The sequence below is a fragment of the Brachyhypopomus gauderio genome, unplaced genomic scaffold (assembly GCF_052324685.1).
Source record: "Brachyhypopomus gauderio isolate BG-103 unplaced genomic scaffold, BGAUD_0.2 sc121, whole genome shotgun sequence".
Taxonomy (NCBI): domain Eukaryota; kingdom Metazoa; phylum Chordata; class Actinopteri; order Gymnotiformes; family Hypopomidae; genus Brachyhypopomus; species Brachyhypopomus gauderio.
Window position 1 is genome coordinate 18,260 of NW_027506942.1, and position 14,818 is coordinate 33,077.

Consider the following 14,818-nt stretch of genomic DNA (forward strand, 5'->3'; position numbering starts at 1 on the left):
AGAATTTGCAATGTTGTACCAGAAGGTCATTAAAAAACCCTTTTGCCCTTCCTTTAGACCTATTGAAGGAGCCCAGGCTCTGCTGCAATGCCTCTACAGAGACAACTTCATGGATCTCCTGCATGAGTTCCTTAAAGGTTCTGGGCAGCCTTCAAATGCTGAGTTACAACAGGACCTGTTTTTGAACCTCACTCATTTGTTGGACCATAACATTCAAGCCCTCATGAACATCACATCCAATGACCAGTTTACAGTCCAGTTTGATGACATCTTGATGAACACGCTAAATGATTTGGTGGAATCCTTTGGAATGCGCGAGCTGGATGAGCAATGGTCAGAATCTACCCAGAACAATGACCTCAATACTCTGATCATGAACATGGTCCAGCTCTTGAACCCAGACTCCAACCAGACCATTAACAATGAAAACCCATTTGCAGTATTGGATGCCTTCTTCCTGGGGCTGCGTGATATTTTGTCTCCACAGCTACATGTCCAGTTAGAAGATCTTCAGAATACCACACTTGCTTTGTTTAGAAATTTGGAAGCCTGTTCGAGTACTGGTCAGGCCTGCCTGGATGAAGTTCCATTGGTGTTGCATACCTTGCCAGTCCTTGCTGGAATGATGAGAGATGGAGCAGATACCAACGTCACATTGACTCCCTTTCAGAACAACATGACTCTGCCTCTGACCTGTTTTATTATTAAACTTCTTGCACCATCCAACATGTCATTAACAGAGGACACCATATGCAATGTTCTCCAACTCCTCATGCCTTTGTCTATGTTTCCAAATGTAAGTGTCCTCAATATACAGGAAGCTCTTCAAGACTTAAATCTGTCTGTTTTTGATCTGGAACAAGTTGCGAATGTGTCTACGTCCCCTCTAATGTCCCAGCTCTTGGAAACGCTTAACATGCCACAGTGTTTGAACCCACAGCCTCAGAACACAACATCTCCCATGAATCACACTGGTTCTGGTGAAGCACAGTGTACACTGGTGTTTATTAAGAGAGCAGTAGATTTGCTGCAGATCCTACCTCTCCCTCAAGGATTTCAATCAGTTCTATCATCCTGTCTTGATCAGGTATATGAGAATGTAATGAGATTCTGGAACATGTCTATCACAGAGTCTGACCCTCTCATAGTGACAGAGAAGGTCTTGACTGAAGCTTTGGAAATCATCAGAGAGAACCTTGAAAACCTCACTATGGAAAATGCGACCTTTATCACAAACGAGCTTAGTATATTGGAGGGGCTTTTAAATGTAACTTTGCTGCAGCTATATCCATATCACACGATCAACTCTACACTGATATCACAGCCTTTTTATGCTCAAAAGCTATATGGTGAGATTGCACTGTGGTATTTACAGAAGCTAGGCAATGCAACCAGTGGAAGCACATTCAGAGAGTTTCTGTACCAATTCATTCACTTGGCAGAAATACAAGTGGCAATTAATACTGCCCAGTTCAATTTCTCTGCACTAGTATCCAGCCAGTTCCAGTATTTGATGGACCATGTGAAACCTCCCATAGACGAAACAGACTTGAAATTAATCAGGAATGCAGTAATGACTGTACTGCAGGGGCAGTTGCAAGTGATTAAGATTGTGCAGGTGTACTATGATTCTTTGGGTTACCCCATGAACATGAGTATTGCAGATGACATTGAAGCTCAAGTCATGACCTACCTCACCTTGACACAAGATTGGACCAAAAATCCACAGATTACAACAGCCATTGTGGGAATACTCCAGCTGAGCGGTGCCTCTGAGAACTGGCTTCATAATACATTGCCAGGGAACCTCTTGTTAAGCCTCTTGACTATAGTGGACAGAACCACTATGCTGTCCAACATCACATCCATTGATCAGATTAACAGCCAACTCTTGATTACACCCTTCACAGGCATTTTACAAGCATTTAATCTTGGACAGTTGACTTCACAATGGTCAGGGTCTTCCCAGACCACTAACCTCAGTTCAGTAGTTATAAATGCTCTGCAACTCTTGAGCCAAGAGTCTCTCAATGTGCTTAGCAGTGAAGGGCCGTTTGCAGTGCTGGAAGCTCTCTTGCGTGAACTTAAAGTGCTCTGGCCTCCCGAGCAACATATCCAATTAGAAGGTCTTCTAAATTACACACATGCCCTGATGACAGATATAACCCTCTGTTCACCTGCTGGTCAGAACTGCCTGACTGAAGTTCCTCAGGTTTTCCAGACACTGTCTCTACTTGTAAGAATTATAAAAGAAGGAGCAGATGTCAATATTACAATAACACCTTTTCAGGACAACATGACTCTGCCTGTCACTGGTCATATTTTTAACCTACTCTTTGCAAGGAACATGTCATCCACAGTGGACACTGTCAGTAATGTTCTCGGCCTCCTTAAGAAATTGTCTGCTACTCTGAGTGTCAATGTCACCAGTGTTCAGGAAGCACTCCAACTCTTCAATCTCACTATTTTTGACCTGGAACAATTTGAACAACTTAAGTGGTCTTCTTCATTGCCTCTACTATTCTCAGACATTATGAAGGCCAGCAACATTTCCCAGTGTCTCAACCAGCAGCTCCAGAACACATCTGCTCTAAGTTCCAATAAGACAAAATGTGTTTTGAAATTGATTGAGGCAGCGACTGGCTTTCTTCAGGCCATACCCATGTCTAACAGTTCTCAGGAAATTCTTTCAGCATACCTTCAAATGTTGTTTGTGTATTCTAGCCCAGTGTCTACTGAACCTTCAGTTGTGACAGAGGGGGTTTTGACTTCAATGCTTGCAGATATAAAATGGATCCTTCAGGACGCTCATGTGGAGAATGTGACCTCTATCGTCAATGAAATTCAAATACTGGAGGGGATATTACATATGGCCTTCAATGAGCAGTACCCGTTTAGCATCAACTCTACACTGATGTCTCAGAGTGCATATGCTCTGAGGGAGTATAATGAGATTGTACTGTGGTATTTAGATAAGCTTGATTATGCCATCAGTGGAAGTGTGACCAGAGAGTATCTCGACCCATACATTCGCCTGGCAAAAGTGCAGATTTTAGTCAACATTGGTCAGTCAGATTTCTCCTCCATAGTATCTAACCTGATTCAAGACTTGATGGTTAATGTGAAACCTCCCATAAATGAGACAGATCTAAACATAATCTACGCAGCATTAGCAACCATACTGCAGGGTCAGATGGATCTGACCAAGACTGAGCTGGCATACTATGAATCAGCGGGTTTCCAAGTGAATATGAGCATATATACTGACATTGAAGCTCGGGTTTTGAATTATCTCAACCTTACACAAGACCCACAGTTCACAAAGACCCTTGCCAAAATACTTCAGTGGAACAACAATAATGTTAACACCACTACCGATGTTATGGACTTTGAACAGCTGATAGAAGCCTTGACCCCACTGCTTCCTGCTGAGAACCGGGCCAGTTTTGATGTAGTCAGACAGGTCTTTCAGGGTTTGGACTATGCCATGCAGCTGGGTAACAATGGGGACCTGCAGAGCAAGAACTTCACAGGAGCCATTGTGAATTCCTTCAGGTTGTTCTTGGAGAGCACCTTCAATGGGACCGATCCAATGAATCAGACAGCTGTTGATGATCTTGCAGGAGCTCTCCATGTTTTTCTTCAGCTCCTTCTTAATACAAACATGAGCTCTTCTCAAGTTCAGGATCTCATGGAACAAGCTGCACTTAGAGCAGAAAACCTAATCAGTGTACTGGCCCCAAATTCAGCTAAATTCAGCATTGCTGTGATTGATAACATTATGACGTACATAAACACCATCCTTCAGGCCAGTGGACCAGTGGACAAGTCGATTGAAGTGTGAGTCATCTGCTGTATTTGTCTGTGGTTTTATTGTACAGTTCAAATCCTTAACAAAAAAATAAACTTTCTGTAGTTATATAGCAAAACATAAAACCTGTTATGTTTTATCAAGAAAATGTACTGTATATTATATGGTGAACTGTCAGGAAAGATTATCTGAAGTCTGTTTTTCCAAATGATTAAAGCCAAATGCATTTTAAAACTATAAGAATGATGTGAACATAATATGGATAAACAGTTATCAATAGCATGATTTGATATGCATGTTTCTTTTTTAGTATCATGATTCTAATTGAAGGACTCCAGGCGCCTCTGCCTTCCAATAACACAGCTGAGCCGTACATTTCTACAGTACTGAAAATGATCAACTTCACTCTCAGTTCCAATCAAGGCACGCATAATCTTGTCAATCTTGTTTACTGAGCTCACATTTAAAAACTCACAAGGAAAAATTGTTTTATTCAGTCACGTTAGTTAAATCTGTGTTACAGTTCATTGTGTTTCTGGATACCATTCACTGATTTTCAATTAATTTTTACAGGCGGTTTGAACCTGTGGGCAAACTTGGGAAACATGAACCTTAGCAACCTTGACAACATTACCAAAGAGGTGAGTTGGTACTATTATTCAATTGAAACGGATCCTATTTCAGTAGCGCAAATCCATGTGGTCCTGGTTTGTGTAGGCAGTGATTTAACATTGTCTCACCCTTGTCATGGAGCCCTCCCCCTCCCGGTAGTCGCTAGCATGCGGCAGCGATTAAGCATTTGGCTTTTGTTTATGTTTTGGTTCATGTCTCATTGTTTGCTTTCACCACGTCCCCCTCAGGTGGTTATGTCATTATGTTGTTCTGTTCATAAGCCTTTTGTTGTTAGGATATTTCCAGTCATTGCATGCTACATTGACTTCTTTTGTTAGCGATTTCTGGGTTTGCTTTGGTTCATTTTATTAAATGCTTCAGTTGGAGACTTTTTTCCTGCATATTCTTTGTACAAAAGTAACAAGGTTTTACATGTCTGGTTTTACATCTCCAAACTGTAAAGGCAATTCAGTAATTACATGGGACAATGCCATTTTGTTCATTAAATAACAGAATACTTTGAATAGATGGAAAATGTAATGAATTAAATTTTTTTTAATATTAATAGCATCACTAGGATTAGGATTAGTCCAAACCCCTAACCCCTAACTCTGGGCTGTAGGGAAAAATAAATGTGGACCATTAAATCACCATTTTATGAATAATCACAATCATCATCCAAGAAAATTGTTATTTTCTGTTAATAAATATTGTTACTGTGAAAAGTATTTGCAATAGCATTTACTCACATAGTGATATTTTGTCATTACAATGTCATGCAATCTTAATAATATTCACGGTTTGGGGCTACAGCTTGGTGAGGTCATGGATCTGGTGCTATTAGATGGACAGGCACTGGGTTTGCCGCCTCTGTTTGCCCAGGCCATCGTGAAGCCACTCCCAGAACTTATCCAGATCCTCTCTGGGAGGGCTGACCAACTCACCTTTCACAGGTAAATAATCCACCTCCCCCAAATAAACACTGACCATCATGTTTTCTTATTAGTTCATATTTGTCATGGAGTTTACATCTCTTGCTTTTAATTTTGTTCTATTTGCTTTAGTATTTAGTTTTATCACCATATCACGTCCAACATCAGCTGATTTTTAAGACACTCCTTAAATGACTTGTGCTCCTTGTCTCTCGTGAACTTTGTCTGTGTGTTCATGACATAATTGTCAATGCTGTGTTACTCCAACAGGCTGGAAGACACTGTCACGGCTCTCCTCCCAAGCCTCCAGGGCACGCCTTCATGGGCCTCTCTGCTGTCCACTTTAGCCATAGGCAGAGATGTCACCACAGCCATGGTCCAAAACGCACAGGCACAAACCAGTAAGAGAAGTGACATACAACAACAGCACACCACAATTAGGCTGAAACGATGTACCTATAATCTTTGTATTAAATGAAATGTATTATGCATTAACTATGCAAGTTATTTACTATGGATTTCCTGTGTGGTCCTATGTAATTTTATGTAGTATTAATTTATAATATTGTACAGTTGACATGCTTCACAACACAGCTTTGGGCTTAAGCAAACTGCTCCAGTAGTGACAGTGTATGAACAGAAAATAACAAAATTTATATATTTTTCCCCTTCAGATCTCATCAACAGTGTGACGAAGCTTTTGACAGATGTTTACACTGGTCTAAAGCCCACAAATGTGTCCGCCATCATCGGTGTGCTGCCAGGGGTTGTGCAGTCTACCATAGCAGCGGTGCTACAGGTTAGATCCTCATTCCTCCCATGTGACATTAACCATGGAGGTTTACATGGAAGTATCTAAACAAGCCATGTTAGAAAGCACTTTTTGAAGTATAAATATCCTGTGTGTATACGTTTTGCAGTGTTCACTTTGTTCTACAGTACACTGTCCTGTTCTGTCTGTCCCGTTATCAGCAGGACCTGCACCCACACGCAGCAATGCTGCTCTTTCATGACATAGTGGCAGATTATCACCATGGTGATGTAAAATGAAAGTTGCTGTTCAGCTTTTCCTGCACACCTAGAAAATACTATTGAGATGTTTTGAAAATACTACTGAGATGCATTGAAAAATGAGAGTTTTCTGAGCCAACTTGCCATTACCACAAATTCATTTAATTTCATGAATTAATTTAATTAACTTCAAGTTAAGTTCAGTTTAGCTTAGTTTTTATTTATTTATTTATATAGCACTTTTTTGAGCCTTTGCTCCAAAGTGCTTTACAACTCTAAAATAAAATACAAAAATGAAAAATGTCAATAAAAACATGAAAATCGTACATAAAATGCATAACATATAAAAACATAAAAGGACTTAAAATAGGTATGTAACACAAATTAAGTACAACTAAGCAAAACCTCCAGGCTCAAAGTTTAATTGTGGACTGTTTCAAAGGCTTGGGAATAAAAATGGGTTTTCAACAGTTTTTTAAAAGATGATATGGAATCTGCAAATCTGATGTTTACAGGAAGACTATTCCAGAGTTTAGGTGCATACACGGCAAATGCACGGTCACCCTTTTGCTTGAGTTTTGTTCTCGGCACCATCAGAAGCCCTTTGTCTGTAGATCTCAGTGACCTTGAAGTGGAATGGGGAACTAATAACTCACAAATATTATTCTGTATCTTTATGCATATTTATCTGTATTTTTAATTGTATCTTATTTTTCTTGTGTTGTACAGTGTCCTTGAGTGTCCAGAAAGGCGCTTTGCAAATAAAATGTTATTATTATTATTATTATTATTATGATTCACTATATATTGGAGAACTGAGTGAATCAGTGTGACAGAGGAAAGCTTTTGCAATACACTAGCACTTAGAGTCAGAAATGCTATTACAATGAGTTTTGTGTGTCGAAAACATGATGAACAGTGACTGAACTGGATTAGTTAGTGTTCTGTGAATTTAGTATAAACATCAGACCGTTCTACACATACATTTGGCTAATGGACAATAAGTAGGTGGAGTTAACTAGTGACTCAGCACACATAACCTGTTTTTTCACCTTTTGTGTCTGTTCCTTTCCCAGTTTCCCAGACAGTATACAGTTACCTCTCAGTACAATGACTTTAATCTGAATGGGAATAAAGCCTGCTAGTCCACTTTCTACAAGCTTTTTCACTAATTCTCATTCACAGTGACAATGTCATGGATACTGTATGGTTCTTTCAGGGAAGTCTAATGTACAACGACTACTGCTGTCTGTGTCCTCCGTTTGGTTTTGCAGGGATTTTGACCTGTATAAATTGTACATTACCAAATGCACATTATCTCTGCCCCTGACGGTCTTCGTGTGGTTCTCCCCCTCAGGCCAGAGCGCGTGGCAGTGGGCTCAATTGCAGTGTGGTGCAGAAGCTCTGGGACCCCATCAGCCAATCAGCTGGGCTGAACAGCACACTCTTCAAAGACTGGTGTAACGAGAATATACTCCCGTTCCTGGACGCATACGCCATCTCACACTACCAGCCAGTGACCCAGAACATGACGGTTAGACTTATGCACACTGACTGATGAATAACTGGCATTTCTACACTTTATCGTCACACTGTGTTTCTTTTGCTATTACAAAGTTTGACTGCTTTGACTATCATTGTGAAAAGGCCATGTTTTTTTTGCCAACTGTGATGGCAGATGTTGACCACTAGATTGCACTGTGTACTTAAGTTAGATCCACCTTCACTCCAATATTTTCCATCACTGTCTTCCATTGTCTTACTGTTGTATACAGGATAAGGGGCCTCAGTGGGTGAACGCCACTTTAGCAGAGATTGTCCTCTCCCTGGAGTCTCTCTACTCGGCCAGTCTTAATCAGTCCCTTGCAATGCAGCGTTTTTCACAAGTCCTTATGGAGGATGCTAGCGGACACTTTAACATGTCACCATCTTCGGGGGGACTCACGGCTGACTGGAGTGTCCTGTTCCTTCAGGATCAGAGGGCCGTAAGGTAACGGACTGCAAATACTCAGAGGAGATGTCTGCAACAATTCAAAGTGGAATTTCATACTGACTCACAGGGGGGTGCACACACACACACACACACACACACACACACACACACACACACACACACACACACACACACACACAGAAACAGTATATGTCTATTTAGATCAGCACTGTTGTAATGTATAGAATTAGGTTATGGAAAATGCAATATAACAATTCACTGAGAGATCTGGATTTATAAATCCAACTAGATATAACTATACAACTTGATATAATACAACTAAACATTGGTCTGTGGAATAATTACATAAAAAGATTGTTATTATTCTGTTACCTACTCTTAAATTAAATTTGCATATCTGGCAATGGACTTGTCTGACTCACAGAACATTTATATCTATGAGTCAGCATTAATTTTCCATGTGTTTTACAATATTTGCACATAATAGCACAATGAAAGCTAATAACAATTGACATTATATAGTGGCAGAGTTTCCTTGTAGAAAACAGTGTACATCAAATTATGTAATCTACAGATTGTGTAATCTATTTATGCATAATCTTCTCAGTGACTAAATATTACATGATATAATGCTAGCACAGTCCATAACTGCCCTTTCTGTTTTGCGCATGAATTTGTAAGGCTCTTTTTTCCCCCTCTATTGACCAGCACCTCTCTTCTTGAAATGGCCTTGGAGAATCTAGAACAGCAGGTACCATCTAGTAATGTCACCTTGAGGCCATACGTCCTGGCACTGCAGAAGACCCTGGACTACACCTTGCAGAATGCTTACCTTCATCAGAATGCAACAGCAAACCTCCAGATCCTCATGCAGGCCCTGGATGTCAGCCTCACTGCCGCAAACATCAGCAGTGACAACATACAACGTTTCCTGAGTAGCGATATCTTCTCTAAACCTAATGAACTCTCACCCGACACGCTCATGAAAGAGGTGGTCGGGAAGATCATTGACCTGAGACTTCTGGGAAATTGGTCTGAGGCTTATGGGTTGCTGGAACAATTGTTATATGTTAAGAACACAAGTCTTATATTTGATGCAGTCTTTGAACTGGTTAACTGGTATAGCACTAATGACAAGACAGGAGCGAATTTTGCCATGGACGTCTTGCCTAGGTTGTATGGGATGGTAAAGGCTGTACTGCCAGCTGCCAGTCAGGTGACTGCTCCTTTGCCGTGCTACTCTGATATCTTCATCAACCTCGTGGGCAATTTCTTACAGATGCTGAGCCAATTCAGTAGCACCAGTAACTTCTTTGCCCCCATGGACAAATACATCAGTCCACTCCGAATGAAACTTACTCAAGGACAAAATCTCGTGGATCTCATGTCAAAGGCTAAAAACTCCAGATCGGGTGTGAGAAGAGAGCCTGTGGATGACTTCCTTGACCTCCTTGATGTAGACTACCAAATGTTATCTCAGATCCTGTCTGTTCCTCTCAGCCCTGTGGAACTTTTGGAGACCATGCACATGTTCTTTTCAAACCCCGACCTCGCTGTCTTTCTCAAAGGCGTGAACGGAAACATGGCAGGAAGCTCACGTGTAAATGAAACTGTCGACACAGCCCTGAACATACTATCTGACCTCACCCTTCCATACAACACACATAACTTAATGGGGATGTTCATGCAGATTGGCAGTGGAGGATCAGGTCTGGGTGATCTGAACAGTATAGGGCAGTTGTCACAAATTGTTGGCAGAATGGCCAGTATGTCGATTAACCTTTCCAAGCAGTCGCCGCTGAGTGCAGCTCAATGGCTTGAAGAAGTGGTCAAAGAACTTAGTTCTGCAGCATCCAATGTCACCTCCCACCAAACTAATGATAGCAGTATTGCCATCCTCACAGCTATCAATGAAATTATGTCAAAAAATATACAGCAGATGAACAATGTGAGCTTTCAAGTCGAGTCTATACTTCAAAACATAATCGCCTCCATGCCTGCGTCAGGGTCAAAGATTCAGCTAGCACAATACACATTGACTATAGATCAGACCATTGGAGCCCTTGCCTCCTTTTTACCTATTCAAGAAGCTGCGTACATCAACATCTCAGCACAGATGATGAAAGGTCTTACACAGCTTGTGTCAAATCCAAGAGATATGGGTGAAATGCTGATTTCAACTAAGGAGATTGCTGATTCCCTGAATCGCATCTTGACCCTCTCTGGGATAACCACTCTTCCAAATGGACAGTATGTTCAGAATATCACATATCCTTTAATCCTAAGCAATGCCTTAGCCACGGAAGTCTTGTTTAATCTCTCAGTGTCTAACTATACCTTCAGTGGTGATCTGGAGAGAGGCATTGTTTTGAAACAAGTGATTGATCAGATGACTTCCACTCTGCCAGTAGAAGCACATGTGGACCTCCAACATCTGAAGTTAGCTCTCATGTTTGCCCTGTCTAATGTCACAAGTACAAGCCAAATCAGACCTGCCTTCTTTGAAATCTCCAAAGAAGTTTCCATGTATATACTGTCATCCCTAAATGTAAGTGGAAATCCCATTGCCGTGGGTTCAACTTCAGGCAACTTGGCTCAAGTCCTGTTCACTGTGTCAAATCAAGTGTCGGAGGCCATCTACGAAAGACTACTGGCAAATTTACCCTCTGTCCAGCTGCCAGACGTTCTCAGCTATCTGAGAGAAGTCATGCTGTCTTCCTCTTCAATACTACCCACAGAAGAAAAGCGATACATCAGTGCCTCTCTTTTGTTCATTGAGAACATGAGCTTTGCCCTGAACCATACCAGAAATAAAGGGGATGAAGGACATACAGTGACCATAATTTCCAACTCTTTCCAAAGCCTCTTGGCTGCCATGCCAAACATCGACACAGGCAGGTCAGGCAGCATTGTTGGTGACCTGCAACGCATCGTTAAGATGCTCCTGATGTCTGACCAAGTCTCGGTAGTTCAAAGCACTGACATAACCGAGCAGATATTACTCACCTTCCAGAACATTCTCACCGAGCTCAATGACAGCTCAGAGCTGGACCTAGTCAGGACAATACTGGAAGCTGCTGGGATGAACGCGGGGTCCTTGCTGGCGACGAATGACACTAACTGGGCTGACAAGTGAGTTTTTAAAAGTCATGCTTCACTGATACTGGTTATGAGGTTTTAACAAGATGGGGTATCATTCTGGATTATTAATCTCCTCTCGATTTTTCTGCATGCCTGGCATTTGCCCCCGACATTTACTGCTTACATCTTTTAAAAGCAACAAAGATCCATGAGTGAAGAAAGAACTCATTTGGGTTAATGGAATACATCAGCATAATCGATCCTGGCTTGACTCACTTTTAGAACATAATAAGAACTGTAGAGCATTATGATTGAGTTGAACCCAGTCAAAATGCTGAAACAAGGTTTTGCTAAGTTAATAGAAGTCTTCGTTTTTGTTCCTTTAGACTGCCACTGGTGCTGACAAACCTAGCTGACAACCTCCCAGATGACTTTCAATTTGGTCCCCTCAATAAAACAATCATCAGAGGTTTGGCAAACGAGTCCCAAGGTATAAATTATATATCTGTTTAAATGTGTTTCTTTTCACATTTAGCACACTTTTCTGTGCTCAATCTGTGAAATCTGAATTCACAGTATTGAATGTGTAGCTCACTCTCAGTATCGGCACTTTCATTTAGCAAACTTAATTATGTCATAATGGCTCAGGACCAATTTTGTCAGTTACATTTAGTTTCTCTTTCAGTATAATATTTCTTTTCATAATTTGAATTTGTCTAGCCATTGTGGCATACACTGTAACCATAAACGGTTTAACACCACCTTTTTAAAATACTGTCTGGTAAACCAAGAGTACTTCTGAAAGAGAGAGAAAGCAGAATCCTTATTAAACCTCATTACCTCCGTTGAATGCCATAATGTTTCTCTCTCTCTCTCTCTCTCTCTCTCTGCCTCTCAGTCCCTCCCCCCTCTGATCTCCATCACTCATCCCTATTTATTTATTTATTTATTTCTCATTCCCTGATTCTCAGTTTAATATCCCTGAGATTTAATTTCTTTCCAAGTGTCATTGCTCTATGTTCTGTGTGCACAGGAACTGTCAGGACTCCCTGGTTGTCTGTTCCTTTGCAAGTTTCCTTTAGCATGTTATCTAGTGCTTACAGCACTGGGAAGGTGCCTTCAAAGTTAGGCTAGGTGCTAGTAATGTAGCGTGCTGGGAGTGTGGTTTACATTGTCAACAGTGATTCTTTTTCTGTTTCCACAGAAAATCTGAATCAACTGCTTCAGACAATAGGCACAGCCTTTGAACTTCTCTCAACCAGCTGGACCAATGACAGCTTCAGTTTTATACTTGAGAAAATGCAGATCCAGGTCAGCCTGAACAATGTACCTGTGGGTGCCGGGTAGAAGCTCTAAAACCTATTGAACTACATACGAAATATAATGATATTATTCCCATTCTTAATTATTTACCTAAATATTTAACACATTCCCTCTTGTAATTTTGAAGCAGTTTAGACAAAAAATTAATGCCTGAGAACCTGTGCTTGGATGTCTTCTCCATTTTGGCGGTTGGTGTTGTTGCTATTGTTGGAAAGTCTGCTGTTCCCAATGGGCCTGCAGTGTCTGATTTTGGCCATGGTCACTGTAATAATACTACAGGTGTTTTTACGCCACATCTTTACAATACTGTTTTAAATGAACTGTCCCCACGGCCATTCACACCCCATGAAGTGCATGGTGTAATGTTCTCCTCACTCAAATTGCACCTCATTCAAAATGGCAGCTAATTATCAACAAGGCGTGTTCAAACATCATACTGTGCAAGAGCGTCGCTCGACTGAGACAGGTGACGCAGAGGTAATGGACTGCACTAAAGTAGCTGGACTAAGGGGATTTGGACGTAAAGTGATCTGTGTATGTTTTGTAGTAATTTGCACCCACAAAACGAAGAATTTTCAGCATTCATCATTCACTGATGGAACATTTGATATATTTTTAGGGCTGTTCAGAACTAGAAAAGCACTTTGCAGGGACTGTGGGATGTGGCCACCAGCAAAAACTAACAGCAGAACAATCAAATGAAAATGGAGAAAACAATCACAACACTAAAAAAAACCTAAACATCTTGAATGCAACAATCAACAAACATGAATTATTGCATTGGTACACAGTGGTTTAAAGCTGTGTGTTGACCCATTCTGGTGTCTGCAGTGCATGCGGCACCAGACCCTTGACCTTTCCTTGTGTGCGACGTGCTGCTTTTGCAGGTGTGCCGTCTGGAGGGGATAGAGTCTGTACAGCACCTGAGTCAGGCTCTGTTCTTTAGCCCGGGCCTGCTCTGCCACTTGGTACTGCCCACCACCCGAGCGCTCCACGACATCGCCATCAACATGCTGAACAAGAGCTCCAGTCTCTACGAGCAACTCCTTCAGGACTTTTTTGGAGACTTTACCACTTATAACACCAACATTGACTGGTAATACCATGCAACGTCTCGCCTTTAGTTTATTTTGGTGTTACTTATGTGCTTAACTGTGTCCAGAACGTAAATCCACCATGTTTGTTTTAACCGCGTGCCCGTTTGCTTTAGGAACACTGCCCTCTCAAATGTTCTTGGTATCAGTGTCGATGCTTTTGGAATCACTCAAGTCAACATGACCTCATCTTCAGGTAAGGAGGCAGCATCATTATCTGCATAAGGAAAACCATGACTAAACTGATTTTGCGGTTGATGGCACTTCCAAGTAGCCATTATGTCCTGCAGTGTTTCTCTGAGAAACACGTCAGGATTATGTGCTGTGGATGAAAAACAAAAGTGTGGTTCATGTTGTTATGTGACAGAACTGAAGCTGTCTGACTTGCTGAAGAACAAGACCCTGTTTGTTAAGGACGTCATGCAGTACACCAGCATACCCCCAGACGTCTTAGACACAATACTGCTGTACCCTCTACCCAGCAGCAACCTGCAGGTGCATCAGCCCTTACCTGTCCACAGCGCATGCACACACACGCACAAACACACCTGCGCACGACTGCACAAACACGAGCACATGCACACCCATGCAGTCATACATACAGATGCTTACACATACAAACAGATATGTACAGGCACAAAAACCATTTACATCTACAATGTGAATTAGCGCAAAGTTAAGCTACAGCCTCATACATAAGGCACATAATAATACCACTATTACTAAATCTTGCACTAAGTTGCTTTGTAAATGATATAATGGCAAAAGGAGACAGTCTCCATCTTTCTGAGACTTATTTGTGTCTGCTCACTTTAGATCCTGGCCTGGGCAGCTAAGCTTTACCACTGCCATGAGCCCTCGTCCTTGAACACCACGGAGGAGATGATCTTCAAGACCTTCTGCTCCCTGTCACCTCAGGACTGGTACAGAGGAGCTGTGCTTCTGACTCAGCACGTGAACTTGGAGAACGTCGTGTACCAGGTAAAGACTGGCATCACAT

General features: G+C 41.5%; 1 protein-coding gene across 1 annotated transcript in view; it reads left to right on the plus strand.

Moving 5' to 3' along the window:
• abca12 (ATP-binding cassette, sub-family A (ABC1), member 12) overlaps window positions 1-14,818 on the plus strand; it is a 53,782-nt gene that overhangs the window by 14,290 nt on the left and 24,674 nt on the right. Inside the window, exons 18-32 of the mRNA XM_076993760.1 lie at window positions 58-3,840; window positions 4,122-4,234; window positions 4,385-4,452; window positions 5,237-5,376; window positions 5,626-5,756; window positions 6,030-6,154; window positions 7,724-7,900; window positions 8,142-8,356; window positions 9,029-11,452; window positions 11,788-11,891; window positions 12,606-12,712; window positions 13,612-13,820; window positions 13,935-14,014; window positions 14,186-14,313; window positions 14,635-14,799. Coding sequence (XP_076849875.1) covers window positions 58-3,840; window positions 4,122-4,234; window positions 4,385-4,452; window positions 5,237-5,376; window positions 5,626-5,756; window positions 6,030-6,154; window positions 7,724-7,900; window positions 8,142-8,356; window positions 9,029-11,452; window positions 11,788-11,891; window positions 12,606-12,712; window positions 13,612-13,820; window positions 13,935-14,014; window positions 14,186-14,313; window positions 14,635-14,799 — 7,969 coding nt within the window. The remainder of the gene's footprint in view (window positions 1-57; window positions 3,841-4,121; window positions 4,235-4,384; window positions 4,453-5,236; window positions 5,377-5,625; window positions 5,757-6,029; window positions 6,155-7,723; window positions 7,901-8,141; window positions 8,357-9,028; window positions 11,453-11,787; window positions 11,892-12,605; window positions 12,713-13,611; window positions 13,821-13,934; window positions 14,015-14,185; window positions 14,314-14,634; window positions 14,800-14,818) is intronic.